This window comes from Prionailurus viverrinus, chromosome D2 (assembly GCF_022837055.1).
Source record: "Prionailurus viverrinus isolate Anna chromosome D2, UM_Priviv_1.0, whole genome shotgun sequence".
NCBI classification, from domain to species: Eukaryota; Metazoa; Chordata; class Mammalia; order Carnivora; family Felidae; genus Prionailurus; species Prionailurus viverrinus.
In genome coordinates this window covers 59,313,751-59,338,762 of record NC_062571.1, presented here as the reverse complement: position 1 = coordinate 59,338,762, position 25,012 = coordinate 59,313,751, and the positions used below count along the sequence as shown (strand labels likewise).

General features: G+C 43.6%; 1 protein-coding gene across 3 annotated transcripts; it reads left to right on the top strand.

Moving 5' to 3' along the window:
• On the top strand, positions 1-22,472 carry CPN1 (carboxypeptidase N subunit 1). Of its 3 annotated transcripts, XM_047825067.1 has the most exons (10): positions 1-223; positions 2,794-2,990; positions 7,979-8,134; positions 11,416-11,598; positions 12,874-12,985; positions 15,624-15,763; positions 17,021-17,120; positions 19,220-19,338; positions 21,050-21,184; positions 22,196-22,472. In XM_047825067.1, the coding sequence occupies exons 1-10, from the start codon at positions 1-3 to the stop codon at positions 22,307-22,309; spliced, it is 1,479 nt and encodes a 492-aa protein (XP_047681023.1). In that variant the 3' UTR covers positions 22,310-22,472. The 3 variants fall into 3 exon arrangements, with proteins under 3 accessions (XP_047681023.1, XP_047681025.1, XP_047681024.1); XM_047825069.1 differs by lacking the exon at positions 17,021-17,120 and having other exon boundaries at positions 15,624-15,716; XM_047825068.1 differs by lacking the exon at positions 21,050-21,184.
• Positions 22,473-25,012: the final 2,540 nt, after the last annotated feature.

The following is a 25,012-nucleotide window of genomic DNA, read 5'->3' as shown; positions in this document are numbered from 1 at the left end:
ATGTCAGGCCTGCTCTCAGTCTTCTTCCACCTCCTCCTTCTCTTCAAGTTGGTTGCCCCAGTGACCTTTCGCCACCACCGCTATGATGACCTTGTGCGGACGCTGTACAAGGTGCACAACGAATGCCCCTACATCACGCGGGTTTACAGCATCGGGCGCAGTGTGAAGGGGAGACACCTCTACGTGCTGGAATTCAGCGACTACCCTGGAATCCACGAGCCCTGTAAGCCCTGAGCAGTTCTTGGAGTGTATGGGACAGGACCCTTCCCTGACAAATCCAGTAATTGGGGCTGTTTTCTGGGGAAGTCCATGGACCCCTCCACCTATAAAGTATCACCTCTTCCTCCATCTGTGCTAAATATTTCCCCACTTAGCCCTCAAATTGCTCCTGCCTCTGGGGAGCTACAACCCCAATTCAGGCTCTAGTCTGTTCCTCCTTTGGAGGTTCTGTTTGCTCAAGACCTTAATGCTAAAAGGTGAGTCTTCTTCCCTCCTCCCATCCCAGCCCCCCTGCCTTCCCTCCCATTACCCTCCTTTCTTCCTTGCTGTTATGCTGTCTTTAACCAGTGCTTCAGGAGACATAAGCAGAAACAATCAGCTCTTCTAGTTCTGTCAGGAAGCCTCACAGGGTTTGGTTTTATCATTCTCTTTGGGGAATGACAGTATGATACGTATGGGATCCTGGAGATAGTTTGAGGTCTTGGGAATTGGTTTTATGCACTGCAATACTTTTTGTTAGTTTGTTTCTATTATAAAAGCAACCTGTATTTAGATTAAAATAGAAATTAGATATGGAAACAAACAAACAAAAAAGCTCACGCCATAATCCCACCACTCACAGATGATCATTGTTAACATATCGATGCATATCCTTCCAGACTTTTTTGTATGCATGTTTAACAACCCCCCCACACACATACACATATTTTTTTATAAAAATGGAATCATAATAGAACAGCTTTTCTCATTTCATAGTCTTTTATAAGTAATATCCATATCTGTAAATGTGTAAATCTGTTCATCATAATTTTGGCTGCATAATATTCATTGCATGGTTGTATTTAACTGTTCATTGAATGATGGGCATTGAAGTTGTGTCTAATTTCTCATATCTTGACTTAGAGCAGTTGTGACATCCAAGTTATGTCTGTTCCTCCTAAACACTGTCAGTTTCAAATCTCTCTCATCCTTTCCACTTCCACACCACCCACACCAGGCAAACATCATTGCAACCTGCCTATATCATCACAGTAGGTTCCTGACTCTTTCAACCCCTACCTGCCACCACTCTCTAAAACTTCCCTTCAGCACACAGATGCCAGAATACTTTTCCCAAATATTTAATCTTCTCACTCCCCTGCTTAAAATCCTTTAGTGGCAACCTCACACTCAATGGATCCTGTCTATGACAGCTTTAGAATGTTACATGGCCAGTGAGGAGGGTATGGGAGGGGGGGCACTGGCTCAAGGAAGTCTATGTCATTAAATGAGGATAAGGACTTTGCTTTGAAGCCACACTTGCATAGAAAGCACCATGTTTTTTGGGGTGTGTGTTCATTGCGGAAGCTTGTGGGTACTAGTTTTAGGGCTAGCCCCTCACTCCATGCATTCAAGGCCTTCTTGAAGCTCTTTCATACTATTCCAGCCCTCACTAATCTCTCTTTTCTCTGATGCCCTATAATTTAGCTGTTAATCCATTCATTCCTTTCATGCATTCATCATTCATTCCACAAATATTACTGATTATCTAGTACTGATTATCAATTACTGATTGTCTATTTTGTAGACTCTGAATAGACAACAAACAGGATAAAACAAAGACACCTCCCTCAGGGGCCTTAATTTTAGCCATGTAAGACTGGCAACAAATGGGTAACTAAGTAAATACATATTAAGTCAGATGAAAAAAAGTGCTATAGAGAAAAAATAACCTTTAAAAGAGAGAATGCCATAAGCAGGATAAGCAGGATAAGGTTGTTGCTGTTTAGGAAAAGCTTCTTTTTCGAGGTGAGTTTTGAGCATGTGATGGAGCATGCCACGCTGTAACTGGAAAGTCTTTGCAGACAGGAAAGAACAGGAGTGTGCTTGGTGTGTGTGAGTGCAAGGAAGCCCCCTGTGGCTCCAGCGGAGTGAACAATGGGAAAGCAAGGTCAGGGCAGTATGGTTGGGGATAGGGCTCCTAGGCAGGAGATCAGGTAGTGCCTTATAAGCCTGTGTAAAGATTTTGGCTTTTAGAGTGAAGTGAGAAGCCACTGGAGGGTTTTAAGCAGAAGAGTGACATGATCTGACTTAAATTTGTAAAATTAAGTTTTCAACTGGGATGATTAGGAACTGTTATGCCATAACCCAAGTAGGGAAAGCCTGCTTTCTTGTGAAAACACCATTCTTAACCTGAAAACACTTGTTTCTGAGAAGCATCAGGCTACTGTGAATGCACCTGGGCTTTGGCCTCCATCTTATTAAATAACTAGGTGACCTCCAACAGGTTACTCAGCTGCTTCCGCACCTCCATCATTCTGGAGCTAATGATGCCTACTTCACAGGTTTTCTGTGAAGATTAGGAGTAATGAACACAGAAGGGGCTCCATGGCATGGATTTCTGTAGCATTTATGATTGTAATTTGTTCAAAAGAGCCTCGGGAATCACTGGAAAAGACCCAATGGAAGCATAAGATTTTCATGTGTTCATTACGCGAAGAGAGGGAAAAGGTCCCTGTGCAACGTTAGGAATCCTTGCCACTTGCAAACTTTCCCCATCCTCTCTCTTCTCGCGTGTTCTTGTCGCGCCTGCAGTGGAACCGGAAGTCAAGTACGTGGGGAACATGCACGGCAACGAGGTGCTGGGCCGCGAGTTGCTGCTGCAGCTGGCGGAGTTCCTGTGCGAGGAGTTCCGGAACGGGAACCAGCGCATCGTGCGGCTGGTGGAGGGCACGCGCGTGCACATCATGCCGTCCATGAACCCAGACGGCTACGAGGTGGCTGCCGCCCAGGTACTGAGCCCCGGGGCGAGAGCCCTCCGGGGAGTCCGTAAAGGCATCCGCCCAGTCCCGCTGTAGATGCCGCTGTGCAATAGAGAAAAGGCCGGTGGAAATACAACAGTGTGCAGACCCGCTTCAGCGCTGTGGCTCCCTAGGCAGTGAACGTGGGCTGCCTCCACACCTTTCCGGCTGACCTCCCGGTTTTGTTGTGGGGATCAATGAGGCAATATCTGTGACAGTGCTTTTTAAACTGGAAACTACTAACCAGGTGTGAAGGGCTCTTGCAAAACCTCCTTCCCTCAATTTTTAGCTTCTTACTCTAAATACTTTTCTCCCTGCCACACTACACTTACCGTTTGCATTGGGCTGGGGGGAGGGAAACAAAACTAGCTTGGCCCAGAATGGCGAAGTCAGGGGCTAATTCTAGATTCTTCATGCATTTGGTTATATTTCTTTTTTTTTTTTAATTGAGGTATAATTTACATACAATATTATATTAGTTTCAGGTGTACACCATAGCGATTAGACATTTGTGTGCTTTGCTAAGGGAATATTTTACTATATTTTTGTACGACTTTTTCCTCTAGTATCATACTCAGCCTTTTAATTCTTTATTTTAAATATTTTTTTTAACATTTATTTATTTTTGAGAGACAGAGAGTGGCAGAGCATGAGCAGGGGAGGGAAAGAGAGAGAGAGAGGTACAGAATCCGAAGCAGGCTCCAGGCTCTGAGCTGTTTGTTAGCACAGAGCTGGATGCAGGGGCCCAAACTCACTAACTGCTAGACCATGACCTGAGCTGAAGTCAGACACTCAACTGACTGAGCCACTCAGGAGCCCCAATTCTTTATTTTAGAGTTACATTTTGCAGGGATCTGCGGGCTTTTACTGTATTTCTTGACGTAAATTCAAAATGTCAGTGTGCCTAACTTTAAATCAACGATTTTGTGTGTGTGGCTGTGCATCAGAATCATACCTGAAGATTTTTTGAAATATAAATTCCTAGCCCCCCCCACCTCATCTACTAAATTAGAATTTGGGGGGAGGGGCGTGAAGCCAGGCATCTGCTTTACACAATGGACATGTTCCTTTAACGTTTATTTATTTTTGGGACAGAGAGAGACAGAGCATGAACGGGGGAGGGGCAGAGAGAGAGGGAGACACAGAATCGGAAACAGGCTCCAGGCTCTGAGCCATCAGCCCAGAGCCCGACGTGGGGCTCGAACTCACAGACCGTGAGATCGTGACCTGGCTGAAGTCGGACGCTCAACCGACTGCGCCACCCAGGCGCCCCTGGACATGTTCCTTTAAAAGCTGTGCTTAATTCAGTCTGGTTTGTTTGGGGTTTGGGGTAAAGAATTGTAAATTAAAGAGGTTTGTTTTTTGTTTTTTTTTTCCAATTTAAAAATATGTTTATTTGGGGTAGTCTTGAAATTTTTTTCATTTTTAAAACTAGATTTCACTACTTTAAAAAAATTTTATTTTATTGTGGTAAGAACACCAAAGATGAAGTCTTTGCTCTTAACAAAATTTTAAGTGTACAACACAGTATTGTTGACTATAGGTACAGTGTCATATAGCTAGTCTCCAGAACTTATCTGTCTTGCTCAACCAAAACTTTAGGTACCTTCATTAGTAACTTCCCATTTCCTCCTCCTCCCAGCCCCTGGCGACCATCCTCCGCTCTGATTCCATGAATCCGACCACTCTATCCCGTACAAGTAGAACCATGAGGCATCTGTCCTTTTGGCCCATCCCATTTTTAACCTACTTAAGAATAGTGCTGGGGAGGTAAGTAGAGGCAGGGAGGAGAATGGAACCAAGATGCTGAATGAAACACAAATTTGACCCTTGCATTCTCACAGCTTCCTGCCAACACAACTCATCAAATGAAAAAAGAAAGCTTTCTTCCTCCACTGGAAAATCAGAGAGGTGCACATTAACATCTTCAGGCTTGAGTTTCCAAAACAGCAGGAAAATTTGGAAGAGATGTGGGGGAGACCTCCAGCCTGGTTGCTTTCCTTCTATTGAACCTTCCCTATATTGCAGTGGAGAAACCGGAGAACCTCAGACTTGCCCACATCTCTTGTAGAATGAAGTGGGGTGAGGGGAAGTGGGGGAAATCCCTGCCAGCCTTGTAAATCCTAGAGCCATCTCTGGGGAGCCAGTCACCTCTGCTCACCTGCTGTGTACTTGTTCAGAGGGAGCAGAGCTTGAACCCGAGTGCAAGAGAAGCCTAATCAGGTTCTCAGACTTCCAGAACTACCTGCCATACCCAGAGGAAACCTGTCTGCAGGGCTATACAGGGAAGACCTGCCTGCCCACCAAACTTTAAAGCTACCTGTAGGTAAAACAGAATAATCTCCCCTTCCTCCACCCCACTAAAGATTCCCAAATTATAATCCCTAGAAACTGTGCATATGTTATGTTACATGGCATGGGAGAATTAAGGTTGCAAGTGGAATTAAGGTAAAATAATCATCTGACTTTAAAATATCCTGGATTATTTGGATGGGTCCAGTGTAATCAATCACAGGGGTGCTTTAAACGTGGAAGAGGGAAGCAGAAGGCCACAGAGAGCTTTGAAGATGTGCCAAGGAATGTGGGTGGCCTCTAGAAGCTGGAAAAATCAGGAAGCAGATTCCCTTAGAGACCTCAAAAGGAACACAGCCCTACTCGTGTCTTTATTTTAGTCTTATGAAACCCATTTCAGTCTTCTGACCTCCGAAACTATAAGATAATATGCTTGTGTTGTTTTAAGCCACTAAGTATGTGGTAATTTTTTACAGCAGGAATAGGAAACAAATACACCACCTACCCTGTTTATGGGAACTTTCTGTTAAGGAAACTCTTTACCTGCAGCCTAACTAATGATCTGATGTGAGTGGCAAATCAACTAATAAGTAAATTAATGTAACTGTTAATATGGACAGTTGTGAGCTACATTGATATGAATGAGCAAGGAGTGAAAAACTCCTGGAAGCGTGATGAAAACCATTATCTCATAGAAGTGAAAAATTAAACCCCAAACTGAAAAATCATACAGATATTTTATATCAGAGCAGAATGAATTAGGGAACTTAAAGTAACTTTAAAAAAAAAAGTATGTTCTCAACGAGATATAAGAATAAAATATGAGCAGAGTGCCATGAAAAATAGAGAAATCTAGGAACAATAAAGATTTTTTTAATATGAAAATGGTAGTGCATCTGTGAGTGTTTAGCTTAGCACATCCATCCATTCACCCCACTTCTAGGAACTGCTACTAATTTGGGCTCCACCCTTTCCATCCACAGGGCTCCAGTGAACACTCCTCCCCTTCTCTAATGCCATACAAAACATTAGATGGCATTTCAGTTTTGTGATGGCCTTTGAACATATCACTATTCTGCCACTTTATATATTTTAATTATTTACATATATATCTATCTCCCCATATCTATTATGAATTCCTGGAAGGTAAACATAACATCTCATTATCTCCCTTCCTAGTGTCTTTCAGAGGACTTTGAGTAGAGATGCACTTAAGTAAATGTTGATTGGCTAAAAGGATGAATGAATGAGTGAATACATGACCAAATAAATGATAACAAGCTGAAGTGTGAGCAGGGAAATAAAGGAATGCAGGAGGTTGACATTGATGAGAAGAAAGGTAAACAAGGATCCTAAATTTAAAAAAAATAAAAAGAGTGGGGGTGGTTTCCATGGTGTAGCCTCTTTGGAAACAGTTTAGCATTTTCTGAAAAGGTTACAGATAGACTTCAATTATGACCCAATAGTTCTACTAGTTGGTGTCTACCCAAGAGAAATGAAAACATACATCTGTACAAAGACTTGTACATGAATGCTTATAGCAGCGTTATTCATTGTAGCCAAAAAGTGGAAATGATCCAGATGTCCATGTACAGGGTTGAGTAGCACCCTCCCCAAAATTCGTGTCTAACCTAGAACCTCTGACTGTGACTTTATTAGGAAATAGAGTCTTTACATATGCAAGCTAAGGTGGAATCATACTGGCTTGGGATGACCAACTCAGATATGACTGGTGTCCTTCTAAGAAGAAAGAAATCTGTACAGAGACACCCATCAGGGAGAAGCCCTGTGAAAATGGAAGTAGAAATTGAAGCAATACATCTGTGAGCCAAGGAGTGTGTCAAGGATGGCTGGCAGCCACCAGGGGCTGGAAGAGACAAAGAAGGACCTTCTTCTAGGGCCTTTGGAGCATATGACCCCGTTGATCTCTTGATTTCAGACTTCCGGACTCCAGAACTGTGAGAGAATACATTTCTGTTGTGATGAGCTACCCAGTCTGTGTAATTTGTTTCAGCAGCCCTAGGAAACTAATAGTCTATTAATTGGTAAGTAAACCCAAATAATGGAAAATTATTCAGCAATGAAAAGGAATGAAATACTGACACATGCTACAACGTGGAGGAACCTCAAAAAACATTGTGTCCTGTGATAAAAGCCAAACATGAAGTGTGTGATCCCACTTACTGAAATGACCAGAAAAGGCAAATCTAGGGAGACAGAGCGTGATTACCTAGGGCTGGACTAAGAATGAGGAGTGATTGAATGGGCATGAGGCCTCCTTTCAGGGCGTTAGAAATACTTCAAAGTTTTATTATGCTGATGCTCACACAACTCTTCTCAGTGGGAACTAGAATTCATTGAATTGTGCACTTAAAATGGGTGAATTTTATGGTATGTAAATTACACCTCAATAAAGCCATATTTTAAAAACAGGGGTTCCCATTATCTTGAAACGTCCAGTCTTGTCAGAGTGTCTCCTGGGATCTCTACCATCGACACGTGGTTTACAGGGAAATGTGAACCCCACCGCTGGGACTTTGGATAAATTAATGGAGAAAATGGTGCATCATTTGATAGATTAACTTAATGCGCCCCCCCCCCCGCCCCCCGCCAAAACTATGCAGTGTACTTCAAATATAGGATCCAGTCTGAAATCTTCCTTTCTCGTTTCTCCATTTTCCTGCTAGGGCGCAGACATTTCTGGATACCTGGTTGGCAGGAACAACGCAAATGGAGTGGACCTGAACCGAAACTTCCCCGACCTCAACACCTATGTCTACTATAATGAGAAACACGGAGGCCCTAACCACCACCTGCCCCTCCCAGACAACTGGAAGAGTCAGGTAGGAGATGAAATGTTCATGCCAAATGGGTAAATCAGCTTCTGGAATCGCTTCTCGCAATCTCCACATCAATTAAACAAGCACGAATTAAGCATCCACGCAACTCTGTGTTAATCTGTGTAGAGCGGCAAGAACTGTATCTTCCGCTCTTTGTATTCACTCTCTCCCCCAGCAAAGAGGCCCTCCCAGAGCACATGCTGTTTGATGTTAGTGGTAGCGAAGTGAAAGCGGTTATCATACCATTGTGCAGTACTTTACCATTTTACAAAATGCTTACTTAGCCAGTGTTTCAGCTGATCATTGTAATGCTGTGAAGTGAACATACGAAGCAGGGCTGAGATCCGTCCCTGGCTTACACCTACACAGCTAGTAATTGGTGGACTCAGGATTAAAACCCAGGCCTTCTGATTCCTAAGGCAACATTCTTTCTACCACATTATCCCATCAAAAGAGGACTCTAGCATTCTGTAGATAAATCTCTCTTACATGTGATGAACTGTGTGCTCACCAACAATTAGCTACAGAAGGAAGCTCAGGCAGCTCACTCCTACAGTTTTCCTCTGCCCTTTCTGTCTAACTCTCAGCTGCTTTACCTTACTGTCATTTCCCTTACTCTCAATCTGAGGAGCCCAGCTGATGCACCCAGGCCTGGAGGCCTGGAATGCCACCCATAGTAATGCGAGTGCTCCTGGGAATAACCACTGTGATTCTCAGAGCATTCCCACCACCACCCTGTTCCTTCTACTGTATAAGGTACTTTAAACATTCTATTTGTGAATATTTAAACTTAGAGATTGCAGGTATAAGGCTTTCTATTGGGAGTTTCCAGAAAGAATAGTCTCAGTTTTTCCCCCTTGAAAATGAGGCAGAGTCATTGCTGACAAGTTTAGATTTCAGATAGCAACTATGCCCTTGGCTCAAGTAAATAATAAGTCAAAACTAACTTCGTAGTAGTTGGCATATCTAGCCGGAAGGATGTCCTGATTTATTAAACTTGTCCAAGTAAAATAAGGTAATTGAGCCAATAGTAATTAGACTTCCACTGGCTCCTTTTTCTCCATATTAGAAGAAAAAAAGGCAATGAAAAGTAAGTCTTCTTGCTCCTGATGGGAGAGGAGCAGTGAGAAGCTGGCCTCATGCTGATGGATGGTGGCTTAGGACATGGAGAAAGGGCTGCTTCAAAGGATCTGAGCCCTGGTCACAGAGCAGGACTGGTGCCTTTGGTATCTTATCCATTTTGATCGGGCAAGACTCAACCCTATTCATCCAGTCCCTCAGGAATGGCAAAGATGGGGGCCTACTCAGCTGACCGCTAGTCCAAGGGGAGCCATTAACACATTAACACCACATAACCTCTAAGCAAATCCATCCTGAGAGGAGGGAAAACACTGAAGACTGTAAATTATTTACTTATACTGCAAATCCAAGTAGATTCACGGCTTTCTTTAGAATGCTGTCACTCACTAGGAACATAATATGCAATCAAGAGGGTGGAATTCAACTACTTAGGCAAGACTGGCCCGTATCATACTATATCTAATCCATGAAATTTGAATATGACCACAGGAGTGTGTTCTACTTGTCAACATTACAGCAGATGCAGTAGTGTAAAGAGGAGGTTCAAAATCATTTGTGTCAACCAGCTTCCCAGATGTATTTACTAGAGCCCTTAATATCTGCAGAGGTGCTTCAGAAGCCACTGGAGCAATGGGTAAATTGGAGAATCCCTTCCTTGTTGTCAGAAAGAAGCCAAGCCGGGGCCCTGAGCTCTCCAGCCATGCCACCCTCTTCAGACCTCTCTCTCTTTCTCTCTTCTCATCCAAGAAGAAGTCATAACTTATTAATGATAGAAACAGTACAAAATTCCAAACCAAGCTGCAGCTGTTCTTTTGAAACACCAAAAAAAGTTTCTTGTTTTCAGATGGTTACATTGTTAATTCCGTAATAGCATTTACAACGTCATTACTGTTGCTCTTCAGGGCTGGGACTGCCTTTGCTCTTGACACATTTGCTTGTGACGTGACCAGTTCTATGTCCTTAATTGCCACACCTATTTCATCAACTTCTTCTTTACTCTGCTCTTGTACAGTTGGAGTCTGTGTGTCTTCTTGAATGCCTGAGACAGCTTCATCTTGAACTTTCAGTTTCTCAGCAGCCGTGAGTTATGCCTGCTGAGATGAGTCCTCAATAAGAGACTTTATTTATTTTTATTTTTTTTTTAACGTTTATTTATTTTTGAGACAGAGAGAGACAGAGCATGAACGGGGGAGGGTCAGAGAGAGGGAGACACAGAATCCGAAGCAGGCTCCAGGCTCCAGGCTCTGAGCTGTCAGCACAGAGCCTGATGCAGGGCTCGAACTCACAAACCACGAGATCGTGACCAGAGCCAAAGTTGGACGCTTAACCAACTGAGCCACCCAGACGCCCCAAGAGACTTTATTTTTTATAGCAGTTTTAGGTTCACAACAAAATTGAAGGGAAGTCCAGGGTCCCCATATACTCCCTGCTTCCCATTGTTTACATCCCCCAGCCAGAGTGGTAATTTGTTACATTTGATGAACTACCTTGACCCATCATTGTCACCCAAGTCCATAGTTTACATTAGTGCTCACTCTTCATGGTATACATTCTATGGTCTGTGGCATTTGTCCACTGTTACAGTATCATATACCATAGTTTCACCTCCCTAAATGCTCTCCCTTTAGCTACTTTGTATGTTGGGATTCCACATCCCAATTTTAATGTCATTTTGTTACAGTATCATATACCATAGTTTCACCTCCCTAAATGCTCTCCCTTTAGCTACTTTGTATGTTGGGATTCCACATCCCAATTTTAATGTCATTTTGAAAAAGAGTCCATCCACTTCATTTTTTATTTTTATTTTTTTAAGTTTATTTATTTATTTAGAGACAGAAAGCAAGTGAGCATGAGTGGGGGAGGGGCAGAGAGGAGGAGAGAGAGGGTCCCAAGCAGGCTCCACACTGTCAGCATGGAGCCCGACACAGGGCTCAAACCCATGAACCGTGAGGTCATGCATGACCTGAGCCAAAATCAGGAGTTGGATGCTTTAACTGACTAAGCCACCCAGGCATCCTTCCACTTAAATTTTTCAAACTATTATGCAAAAGACCAGAGTTTTCCCATCTCCTCTTCTCATATCCAGGAGGACACTCTTTGTTTTATTCAGACGTACTATCCTCTCGGGCCACTTCCTGACAAACTCATTTGGATGGCACCTCTGGTTGCAGCTTCACTGCCAGCCCCTCGTCTGTCCACAGGTGGAGCCCGAGACTGAGGCTGTGATCCACTGGATCCGCTCCTTCAACTTTGTTCTTTCAGCCAATCTCCACGGAGGAGCAGTGGTGGCCAATTATCCATATGACAAGTCCCTGGAGCATCGGGTCCGAGGGGTACGCCGCACTGCCAATACCCCCACACCCGATGACAAGCTTTTCCAGAAGGTATGCAGAATGGCAGCTTGTCCGGCCAGAGGAATGTGGGACTCAGGAGAGGATTTAGGGGGTCTGATTTACGAGGTTATGGTAATATGGCTATGTTAATGAAAAATAGACCATGTGCATGAAAAAATGTTTACCTAATAGTTCAAATAAAATCAAGAGATTAAAATCAACAGATTATTGTATAGTTAATATATTAGTAGTAATGTATAATTAATACAAATAATAAACATTAATTATCAATTCATCAATTAATGAATTCCATAGAGGATAACACCAGTTATTGCTTTGCAAAGAAAATAGATTACTATAACTTTCTCTAGTAATCTCCTTTTTCCACTGTTATAAAGTAGCACTAAAAGGGAATTATAGAGATTCCGCATATATTCCTCTTCCCCCAACACACACCTCTCACACCTAATATATACAGTATTCCCACTTTATCCATGGGAGATGTGTTCCAAGGCCCCCAGTGACTGCCTGAAGCTGCAATAGTACTGAACCCTATATATAATTTTTTCCTATACATACCTGAGACAAAGTTTAATTTGCAAATTAGGTGCGGTAAGAGATTAACAATAATAACTAATAATAAAATAAAGCAATCATAACAATATATTATAATAAAAGGTATGTGAATGATATGCTATAGTTATGTATAAGTTATAATAAAAGTTAAATGAATTTCTCTCAAAACATCTTACTGTGTTATACTCACCCTTCTTGTGATGATACAAGATGATAAAATGCCTATGTGGTGAGATAAAGGGGAATGACTTTGTGACCTAGTAGTGTTAGGCTACTACTGACCCTCTGACATGTTGTCAGAGGGGGATCATCTGCTTCCAGACCCGAGTTGACCACAAGTAACGGAGACCATGGGTAAGAGGGTTCTACTGTAATTCTTTTCATGGTAAAGGCCTATTTTACTTGCTCCTTGTTTTATAAAATTAAGCTAGAATATGGTACACCTAGAAGGGAGTTTATATGTCACCTTGTGTCACCCCTCACTTTGCACTTGAAACTTATCCCCAGGCAGGTGGAAAAATCAGAACACAGTTCTCCTAACTCTAGTCCAACACACACACACACACACACACACACACACACACACACACACACCCCTTCTCCCTATGCCTGCTGGTATTTTCTTTCACTAAAGCAAGTAATGAGTTGTTTATACAGGGTGGAGGTTCGTGATATCACCCTACTTCTAAGTGTGAGCATTGCCGAGGAGTCGGGAGCACTCAGGTCGTTCTCCACCCGCTCTACCCGCAGCTGGCCAAGGTGTACTCTTACGCACATGGATGGATGCACCAGGGATGGAACTGTGGGGATTACTTCCCAGACGGCATCACCAATGGGGCCTCCTGGTATTCTCTCAGCAAGGGTAAGAAGAGTCCTGGGTACAACAGTGCTTTAAGTTGAGGTGGAATAGGGCACATCTCTCCTAAATTATCACTTTTTCTCAGGGAAACAACAAGAATACTATAGAATTTTGCATTCAAGTAGAGATCTGAGCAATGGAGAAGTCTTAAGTTGGCATTTAATGTCATATTCTGATTCTTTAAAATGAAGGTAGGGATACCTTGTGGTCCTTTATTATTTTTTGTTTTTAATTCTTATTTTATTATTTTTTGTTATTATTTATTTGTTTTATTTGAGAGAGCGAGAGCAGGGGAGAGGCACAGAGGCAGAGAGCGAGAGTCCCAAGCAGACTCCATGCTCAGAGTGGATGGAGCCCAATGCAGGGGTGGATGTAGGGCTTGACTCGAGGCTCAACCCCACGACCTTGAGATCATGACCTGAGCCGAAATGAAGAGTCAGACACTCAACCAACTGAGCCACCCAGGTGTCCCACTATGTGGTCCTTTAAAACTTGTGGTTTACATAATAGATTAGGGCATAGGAGGGAAATATTGTAGTCAAGTGGTTAAGAGTATGGCTGTAAGGGTACATTGGGTTGAATCCCAGCTTGCCCATTTACCAGTTATGTGGCTTCAGGGTAATTACTTAACCTCTCTGCCTCTTTTTCTCATCTGTACTTTAAGAATAACAATACTTGCATTATAATTTTGATGTGAATATTCAATAAAACAATGTACATAAAGCATTGGAAATGCATGGCTTATAGATGTTAGGGTCTTTTCTAAGTAGCATGGAGGTATGCCTCACAGAGCAGCAGATGACCAAAGGAGCTGGCCTAGATGCCAACAGTTCCTGTGATATATGCTCTCTGTGCCCTGTCTGCCCATCTCCTGTGAGCTGGAGTTTGCCATGGACATTGGCCACTGACAGCATAGCAGAAACCTTGAGCAAGAGGCTTCTCTCTCCATTCTCTGGGCCTTCCCCATCACCAAGAGGCAAGAAGTCTGTTTATGAACCTTTGGTAGACAGTGACCGTAAAGATAGGGAAGAGACTGAAGCAGAAAGCCAGGTTCTTTTAGGCATCATGTTTTAGCAGCTGTCTCTCCTATCCTTTCAAATCTGACCTGGACAGAGCCCAGATAACAGAAAGCTCCCTGGTAAGGGTTGAACTGATGGCTGGTTCTATGGAAAGTGGGAAGGAGGAAGGTTAAGGAGTCACCAGGTACTGGGAAGTGGTAGACTTCTTGTGGCTGACAACTTGCTTGAACACAAGGTAAGAAGATGTTATTGAACTTTATTTTTTTTAGTTTGCGTTAAGAAAGCAATAGGTGCCCCACACACAGTTTAAAATCTCAAATATACTTTTCCAAATTGTACTTGTTTTTTTCTCCCCTTTTCCATCATCTGAGAAAGCATGGCCCATGCTTCCACTGAGAATCATTGCCCCAAAATAAGCTGATACAATTCCAAGGTTATTCAGTTCATTAAAGTGATTGTTCCAATAGTGTGGTCTCTGGACCAGCGTCATTGGCATCAGCTGGGAACTTGTTAGAACTGCAGATTAGGGGACCTCACCCCATACATAAGGCCCAGAAACCTGTATTTGGCTGGACACAGCCTTCTAGATTATTCTGATGCAGAGAGAGATCCAATGTAAGAGGTCACAGTTGTTCTTCAGCTTTCTCCATTCTTTCTACAACAGCTGCTTATGTTCATTAACTTAGAGCAGGTAAAAGTTGATTAAATGAATAGTTTTTAACCCAAACACATTTGCGATATAAACACCACTCTAATGATCAGGAACATACTAAAAAAATAATTGATTCAATTGAATAATGTAGAAGATAGATGCAGACAAGCATTAGATGGAAGAAAACTATAGCTGCCTTCTGTTTTTTCAGGGGCCTGTTTTCCTGAGTTAACTGCTCTCAGGTTAGTGCAGCAGTCTCAGATAGGAGGAGGGTTGTGAAAACAAGATATCTATCTCATCTCTAAGCTCCAGGGTCTGAAGAACATCATCACCCAGAGAGAAGATCTGTCCCCCCAGAATCAGTACAGGTGCAGTCTAATATCAAGGCATGACTAAAAGCAGACGTTGGAAATGCTAAGAAGGTCAAGAAGTGAATTCAAGCGTTGAGATGGAGAAAAGGAGAGGATGGTGATAACAAAATGGGCATTTATGAAGAGAGAAAACTGTGAAATTGGGGAAAGATTTTATGGAGGAGAAAAATAAATGGAGATCAAGAGGTAGAATAGAAGGTCACAGAGGGGTAGGGTGGTGGTGGTGGAGGAGAAATCTTGGTTAACAACAGTGGAGGTGGGGAGCGCCTGGGTGGCTCAGCTGGTTAAGCGTCCAACTTCGGCTCGCATTTTGCAGGTTCAAGCCCCATAATCTCGCAGTTTGCAGGTTCAAGCCCCATAATCTCGCAGTTTGCAGGTTCAAGCCCCATGTTTCTTGGGCTCTGTACTAACGGCTCAGAGCCTGAAGCTTGCTTCAGATTCTGTGTCTCCCTCTCTCCCTCTGGACTTCCTCTACTCACGCTCTTTCTCTCTCAAAAATAAATAAACATTAAAAAAATTTAAAAAAAGAAAAAAGAGTTGAGGTGGGGCATTTGTGGGATCTTGGTTTTGCAGATCCGCTACCGCTCTCTTTCCCTCAGGAATGCAAGACTTTAACTATCTCCACACCAACTGTTTTGAGATCACACTGGAACTGAGTTGTGACAAGTTTCCCCGCCAAGAGGAATTACAGCGTGAGTGGCTGGGTAATCGGGAAGCCCTAATCCAATTCTTGGAACAGGTAAAATCCTATTCTTTAACTTTCCTAGTTACAGAAAGAGATGTGTTTTCTGAAGGTAGCAAGGGTTTTTGTGAGGCTCAGTGCTGACTTCTGCTTTGACTCCGTACAGTACGTCTGGGCTGCTTCTTCTGAGCCATTTTATTCACTCAACATTATTGAGTACAGTTATCTGTCAGAAACAGTACTGTATGCTAGGGATTATGGGCAGACAAATTTCCCTGCCCATATATAGCTTATGTTTTAGTTAGGAGAGATAGACAATGAACAAAATAATAAAGTACATTTCATAACATGTTAGATGCAAAATGTAGTGAAGAAAACCTTATGGAGAAAATGAATTGAAACGGACACAAAGGAGGTGAGGGAGAGGATCATGCAGCTGTCTAGGGGAGAAGGGGCTCCCTGATGTGGGCACAACAGGAAGTGCTAGGCCCCCAACAAGCGGTTGTTAGGGAAATGCAGATCAATTACACAATGAGATGCCACCTCACACTCATTCAGATGGCTTCTATAAATAAAAAAAAAAAATTACAATAAAAGACAGACAATAGCAAGCGTTGGCAAGGATGCGGAAAATTGGAACCCCTGTGTGTTGTTGCTGGGACTGTGAAATGATGCAACCACTATGAAGAGCCGTATGTGGTTCCTCAAAAATTACTAATAGAATAGCCTCTATGATCCAGCAATCCCACTTCTGAGCATATATCCAAAAGAACTGAAAGCAGAATCTCAAAGAGATATTTGCACATCTTTGTTAATATCAGCATTATTCACAATAGCTAAAAGGTAACAGCAACCCAGGTTGCAGCCCAAGTGTCCATTGATGGATGAATGGATCAATGAAATGTGGTAGGGACATAAAATGGAATATTCTTCAGCCTTAAAAAAGAAGGGAATTCTGAGACATGCCACAACATGAATGAACTCTGAGGACATCATGCAAAGAGAAATAAGGCAGTCACAAGAAGACAACTATTGTATAATTTTACTTACATGAAATGTCAACAGTAGTCAGTTCCATAGAGATAGACAGTAGGCTAGTGTTGTGATTTGCCTTAGATTTTCTCAGGGGTCACCTTGCTCTGTTGAGAAGAGATTGTTGGGAACAGGAAGACAGAGAGACCAAGTTAATCAAGCGGCTGTTACCATAATCTTTGTGAAGATCAAAGGCAAAAATGTATGAGAAAGCTTTGAGGACTCCCAAACACTGGATGCCTGTTTTGTGGTCCTAACTGTGCCCTGTAAACTTTCCTACAGGTACACCAGGGCATCAAGGGAATGGTGCTTGATGAGAATTATAATAACCTTGCGGAGGCTGTCATTTCTGTTAGTGGGATTAACCATGATGTCACTTCGGGTAGGTGGCCACTGCTTGGTGGAGTGAGAGGGAAGCCTTCATGTCCTCACCTTTTTTCAGCATATCAGGAGGCCAGTTTGTACACCAGCGAGACTAGCAAGGGTGTCAAGGACACTGGGGGTAGGGACAGGAAAGGTGATAGAAACAGGGACAGGGGAGCACCTGGGTGGCTCAGCCAGTTAAGCATCGACTCTTGATTTCAGCCCAGGTTATGATCTCATGGTTCGTGAGTTCAAGCCCCAATGCAACCAGAATCCTCCATACCAGTGGCTGGACCTGCGTTTAGGGATCAAACCTTGGGCATCCCTCAGAACTTCAGGGCTTGCTAGATTTTCATACCCTATTCATGCACAGGCAGGGAATGTCTTTGAAACATTCCAGCCAATCACTATATATTGAATACCGCTAATTCCACCAATAAGAGCCCACTTCCAACACTCACTATGCTAAATTAACAAATTACTCATTTCACTACTGAAGAAACTCATTGCCAATATTCATTATGCTATTTAGAAAAGCATCTAGTATTGATTACAAATAAACATAGCTGAAGCCCTAGTCATAGCTGTATCTGGAATTGGGCCTTTATGATACATGCTATCTAACCATTCTTGGGTGTAAGTTCCCAGTTAAGAAAATGACAGCCCCTGGGGTGTAACTTACACTATCCAAAATATGGATGATAATTCACTGCTTCTGCTAAAGTATTTTAAAAGAAATTACAGGCATTTAAAGGGGGCAGAGAAGATACTGCCTTATTATTTATTGTGTGTCTCATTCTTTTTTAAACTTATTTTTTATTTTATTTTTTTGAGAGAGAGATGGGGGGACAAGCAGAGGGAAAGGGAGAATCTTTTTTAATTTTTTAAGTTTTTTAAATTTATTTTGAGACAGAGACAGCATGAGCAGGGGGAGGGGTAGAGAGAGGGAGAGAGAGACTCTCAGTCTCCACACTGTCAGCACAGAGCCTGACGCGGGGCTCAAACTCATGAAACCATGAGATCATGACCTGAGCCGAAACTGAGAGTCATAGGCTTAACCAATTGAGCCACCCAGGCACCCCGGGAGAGGGAGAATCTTAAGCAGCCCCGCAAGGAGCCTGATGTGGGGCTCAAACTCATCATGACTTGAGCCAAAATCAAGAGTTCGAAGCTTAACTGACTGAGCCACCCAGGCGCCCCTGTTTCATTCTTAATTGCATTTACTATTTCAATTATGCATTTTTATACACTTAAATGTTAAAGGCATGGTCACAATTGTTTCTAAAGAGATACAAAGTCATTAGCCAAAATGGTATATCCCTGCCATAGAAAAATAGGCTTTCTTTTGAATTTTATTTTCCCCTTTAGAAGGCGATGGAAGAAATATTAAAAATAGGATTCTCAAATCAGACCTACAGTGGTCATTTAGTCCAGCCCTCTGACTCAATATAAGATCACATACATACAACACCACTGACAGCTGGCTTTCTAACCCAGGGCCGTCCTGTCCATTAGTGCAGGACCATGGCCATCAGTTCAGACTGTGCACTGCACAACTGTGTAGCTGTTCCAGGGATGCTCATTCAGTCTCTGTTTAAGTGCTCACAATTTCACAAAGCATCCATGTCTTTTTCAATAGCTCTGTTTGTCACAGCAGTTTTTCTTCTTTCTAGCAAAATCTTCTTCCTACAGTTTAAACTCGTAGTTCTCCTTATTTTTTTAGGTAGATGTCATTTCTTCACAGTGGCTTTTCAAACATTGAAACAGAAGTTTCATGTAGTTTCTTTACCACACAAAACATTCATAGATCTTTCAGCATATCTCCCAGTGACCCTTCGCTGGACATGAGTTTGTTTTAAAATACAGGGTCTAGAATTAAACACACTGCTGTGCTCAGTACAGAGCACAGTGAAACTTCTACTTCCCATGAGCTGAGAAGCCCACGCTCTTATTACATAAAATAGCCTAAGATTCTTTCAGATCTTAGCCAGTTTCATCATGCTATTAAAAAAAATTCAAGCTTGTGGTCAGCTAAAACCCTCAGATCATTTGTCTTGTCAAGGCCCCAAATGGCAGATTTCTAATCAGCAGACTGAGTTCTATTCTTGTAACTTTTAGGTGACCATGGCGATTACTTCCGGCTACTGCTTCCAGGTACCTACACTGTCACTGCCACAGCACCGGGGTTCGACCCAGAGACAGTGACCGTGACCGTGGGTCCTGGAGAACCAAAACTGGTGAGTTAGGCTGATGTTCACAGAGCACTGTAAAGATCACTTACACAAAGTCACAAACAACCTATTGCATGTTCTAATCACTGCTGAGCTTCCCTGTTTCACTTAAAAAAAAATTCATTGCTCTCATATGCTTATTTTTTTTCTGTCATTCTCCTATTATATCATTCCCCACTTCCTTTGGCTTTTTCTCTTTCTTCTGTTTCACATAGCATAGTGATGAAAAGCACTGTCTTCTTCTAAAAAGTACTATCTTCTGTCCAGAGAACTTGGACAAATTACCTAATCATTCTTCCTCAGTTTCTTCCTCTGTAAGTTGGTGTGAACAGCACCTGCTTTATAGAGGTTGGAATGGGAAAGTGCACATAAAGTATTTAGTACAGTGACTTCCACAGGGAAAGTGCTCAACAAATGCTCCTTTATAATCCCACAGACCTTGCCCAGATCCACTCCCTTAAATTGCCTGCTCTGTTCGTCAACTAGGACTACCACCAGATGGCACTCTGCCCCCTCCTGGTGCCCCGTGTGCCCAGCAGTCTTGCTTTCCACTCACCTTGGCCAAAGAGCCAGCTACTCCCCGGTATTCAGCTGGCCACAGCTGGCTTTTATAGGTAGGACGAGAAGCAAGGAACGTTTTTGACCTACTGCCTGGACCTTTTCAGCTTTGGTCATATTAGATTAGGATCCCAGAGCTGAAGAAGCTCAGAGGTCATGGACACTAGTCCTCAGATTTCTCAAGTGAGGAAGAGGTAATGAGGCAGTTCTATTTAATGAGCACCTACAGACCTTGTTTCCCCACAGGTCTGCTCTTCTCTGGGGCCTCCTTGCTCTGTCCAGTTCCTTCTCTGTACAACCCTAGAGCCCAGCAGACCCACTCACCCCTTTCTCTGTTGACTCTGCAGTCAAGTAGCCTGTTGTCCTCAATAGTTATAGGTACTATTTACTGAATGGTTCCTATGTATGAGACACTATATGAGAGCTTTCCAGAACTATCTCATTTAACCTTCACATCCCTGTCAGGGACACGTAAGTCTTCCCTTTTATGGCCAAGGAAACAAACTTAGAGAAGAAACATGCCCAAAGTCACACAGTGAGCGAGTGGAGCCCCCGTTGGAACCTCTCTGGGGCCTTCAGGGCTGCCGTCTTAGCCAGTGTGTTGAAGAACCTCATGCTAAGCTCACAACCTGGGTGCATAACCCAGGTTTTAACACGAGGACCCAAGTAGAGAGTTCTTTATGTCCTCTGAAGAGTCCTCTGAAGTTTCTAGATAGTTACCCCTTTCCCCTCTCCTCCTGCTAGTCCTAGCTCGTGCCCCTTATAAACTACTTCCACTTACAGATCAGGCAGCTCCCACTGCAACCTGTTATCTGGCCCCAGTTTCTCAGCCAGCTTTCTCCCCGCACCAGCCTCCAGCCCTTTTCTCCTTCTCCCCCAAAGTCAAATGGCTGATAGGCAGCCTCACGGGCGGATTCCGCCCTCTTCAGTGCCAGGTGCAAACGACTGCGAAGCCTCTTAAGTAATCTACTTCAAAAGATGTCACTTCTTTGTGATATAGCCTTTCAGTAAATTAAGATAGCCCATCATTATGTCAAATATACCCCAGAAAGGAAAAAAAAAAGTTGTCTTTTGGACATGATACCCAGAGGGGAAAACAACTAAGAATCCATTTGCTGATCACGGTAGAGCCACTTTCTCTTTTCATTTTTCTAAACAGAGATCCATCTGGCCAAGGGAAGAAAAAAGAAAAAAGGATTATTTACTGGAGGGTTTTCATGTTACAGTGAAGCCTCTTTCACACCATCTCCCAGAGTCCCGTGTCCTCTTTGCTTTTCCCCACAGCCTGCCAGAGGTCAGCTCCTTTCCTTGTCCTGCCCTTCCTTTATTTTGCTGCCTTCTCCCTCTCTCTCCCTCTCTCCCTCTCTCCCCCTCTCTCTCTCTCTTCCCCTCCCTCCCTCTCCCTCTCTTTCTCTCTCTTTTCTAGATCTCTGAATTACTATATAAGAAATGGTAATGATGTAATTAGCTCTGATTTCCTCTACTTTGGGGAACTGGCAGAAAAGCTGGCTATGGGTTTTCGTGGAAGGGGCGGAAAATGACCCCATGGAGAGCTTGCGTGCATGTTTTTCAACTCCCAGCTGGCTTCAGCAGCTCAGACTGTTCCAAGGCCTGGAAGCCAGGGATCCCTCAGGGGAATGTGGTTAGAACACTGTGCCACTCCCTCCTCCTAGGAAGGTTCCACAGTCCGCAGACCTACACTTTTCAGTCAGAAGGATCTTCACATCTGCAGGCCACAGACAGAGGGCAGGTTTCAGCCTTATGCCAGAAAGGACACATTCACTGCACATGGAAATTTGGAATTTAAGAATCCATATGAATAATCTGTATCATCTCTACTATCTATATTTTCAAGCAATTACGGCAGCAGGTTTAGATCTGAAGATGTGAGGTATTCATTGGCATGCCTGAGCACAACACCTGTGATTCACACATCAGCATGAAGGGGATTATTATGGAACCATCCGTCATAGCTCTGGTCCTAAGCAACAGTATCAGTGAAATTGTTGTTTGAAGTGTGGATGTCATTTTCTTCTCATACTTATAAAATAAATGTATATTAAGTTCATCCAGGTATACCCTATGTCATCACCAGTGATTATGTACCTCCTCTTGGGAACGTTAGCCAGGCTGGATGCCGTGTTGCTGCTGTGGCCCACTGCTGTGCTAATGCTCCCTAGTGCCCTGCCCTCAGGACCTGGAAGTGTGGTCAAACCAGGTCCAAACAGGTTCTTCCCCAGTTGGAATTCCAGGAAATGGAAAACTGACTCCTCTCCCCACCTAGTTGCTTCTTTCTTTCTTCCAGGTTAACTTCCATCTCAAGAGAAGCATCCCTCAAGCAACCCCTACGAGGAGAGTTCCCAACCCAGGGCACGGACGCAGAGTCTTACCAAAGAAAGTGCAGCCCCGGGTCAGCTAGGGAAGAAGATGAGGAGACGAAGCGGCCCCAGAGAGTCCCTGCCTGAAATGCACAGCGCTGGGGTGACACGTTAGAAAGGCTTGTTCCTGCTCTCCCATCAGATGAAGCATGCTTTCTATTTTATTATCTGGGACATATTTAAATATAAACGTATTCACGACAATTGCAAATGGTCTCTGTTCCCGGGGTTAGCCCTCTGATGTGGCGGTGCACACACTCAGCAGGATTCAGTAAGATTTCCCGATTCTGGGGCTGTGGTTTGCATCCAGGAGGCTCCGTGCCAGTCCTCGCTGCATCTGGAGACCAGCTCGGGCTGATTGGCTGCTTTGCCTCCAGAGTCTAGCACTGAGCCTGCAACATAGCAGACGCTCAAGGGAGATTTCTGAATGAATGGCCGAAAGACTGAGATGATTCGTCACTGATGTTGTTCCCATAGCAAGACCGGGTGACTAAGTCTTCTGAAATCCCAGAGGACCATTTCAGCAATAGCCAATAGTTTCTTAATAAGAAAAGGATTTCACAGGCAAATACCTAGTCCCGCTGTGACTCACTTTCGTACGTGGCCGTTTTACACAACATACATCTTTCAGAACATTCTCTGGGTTTGTAAGTATAATGTAGACACCTCTATGGAATGGCTCTGTCCTGTCCCTGTGCCAACAGTACCCAGCACTGTCCACCCCGCTGAGTTCCCCAGAGCCCATTTGTGCTAAAAGTGTTACTGAGGAAGAAGAAGTTAGTAAAGGTTTTGAAGAGATGTGTAGTCACAAGCACATAAGTTCATAAGCTCCCTCTGGGCATGTTGGGGTTCCAGGTCCCTTGTGCCTGGGGCTTGGTGAGGGTTCTTCCCCATGCACCCCGTTTCAGAGCTCATCTCAGGGCAGGCTCCAGTTTCCTCCATTTGTTCCATGTCCTTCCGCCCCTCCTACCTCCCCCAACCCCGGCCTCTAACTAACTAGCCAACTAACTAACTAACATCGAGTGATTTAGCGCTTCTCAACGAGTACTCCCACCCCCAGCAGAAAATAAGAGGTGCTTTCGCTGGGACGATTCACCCTCTTCAGGAGGCCAGTCAAGACTGGGATTAACACATGATTTATTTTTCTGTTACTTTGGCCATCTCTCAATCTGTGGTCAAAAGGAAAATAGAAGAAAATGTATCTTTTCCCATTTAAAAAGGAATTCTCAGGGTGTCTGAGTAGCTCAGTTGGTTAAGCGTCTGACTCTTGATTTTGGCTCAGTTCATGATCTCAGGGTTCATGAGATTGAGCCCTGCATTGGGCTCTGCACTGACAGCATGGACCCTGCTTGGGATTCTCTCTCTCTCCCTCTCTCTCCACCCCTCCCCCTGCTCGCTTGCTCTCTCTCAAAATAAATATAAAAAAAAATGAAAAGGGAATTCGCTCCTCAGGTGATTAATACTTTCTCCACATTTTTCCTTTCTTCCCAATTCAAATCCCATATTCCTTGGTCCTCTTTCTGTTTTCATAAAGCAGGAGCTTCTTGAGAGGGCTCTTTTCAGTTCAGTGGAATTTTATGTCTGAGGTTGCCATATGGCATCAATTTTTCCAGATTGTCTGAATATCACTTGCTTTGTTTTCAGGTTCCTTGGTACATAGTCACTTAACAGAACTGATGTTTGTAAAGTATGATCACAGTGTGTTCCCTGACACAGCCACATACTTTCATTCATCCATTCATCATTCATTCATTCATTCATTCAAGGGACATTTGTTGAGTCCTTGCTCAATGCAGAGAATACAAAAAAAAAAAAAATCTAAAACTTGTGATCTTGGGCAGCTACAATCTAGTTGTAGCTAAATAGGTGATTACCCTGCGTTGTGGTAATTGCTATGATTCCATAAATGAAGGGGGCGGGGATGGAGAGCCTGTGGGAAGGTCCCCACTATGGTCTTGGGAAGATCAGGCAGGAAAGGCATCCCAGAGCTAGTGAAGTCTAAGGTGAGATGAAATAAGGTCAGATAAAGAGGCATTGGCCAGGTGGAAAGAAATGGGGCAGCAAGTGAGGTGGCAGGGTGGGGGACTGAGCGAGGGGCCAAAAGCCGAGGCCAGTGGGGTGGGGAGGGACAGATAATGAAGGACCTTTGAACCATATCAGAGTTTGGACTTTATCCTGAGAAGAACAAGGAGCCATTGAAGGGTTCCACTCAGGCAGTGCCAGGATCAGATTTAGAACGATCACCCTGGCTGCAGCCTCAAGAGCTGGCTGGAGCAGGAGCAAGACTGAGTCGGTGAAGAGGCTGCCGAAAGCCAGCTGAGAAGGCAGTCTGATCTGGGGCAGGGCAACATGATGAGGAAACAAATCAGTTGATTTTAAGTTAATCAAAAAGGAGATTATCTGGGGTGGGCCTGACCTAATCAGATGAGCCCTTTACAAACAGTTTCTCTGACTGCCCTCAGAGGAAGAAAGCAGACAACCAGGTTGTGAGCTGCTTGTGAGGAGGAGCATCCCCTAGAAGTTGAGAATGCTCCCAGCCAACAGCTAGCGAGAAGAGGGGACCATAGTCCTACACCACAAGGAAGTGAATTATGCCAAAAATCTGAGTTTGGGCCAACACCTGAGTGCAGCCTTGTGCGGCCAGAGCAGAGGATCCAGCCAAACCACACCCAGACTCCTGACCATAGAAACTGTGAGATAATACATTCGTGCTGTTTTAAGTCTCTAATTTGTGCTGATTTGTT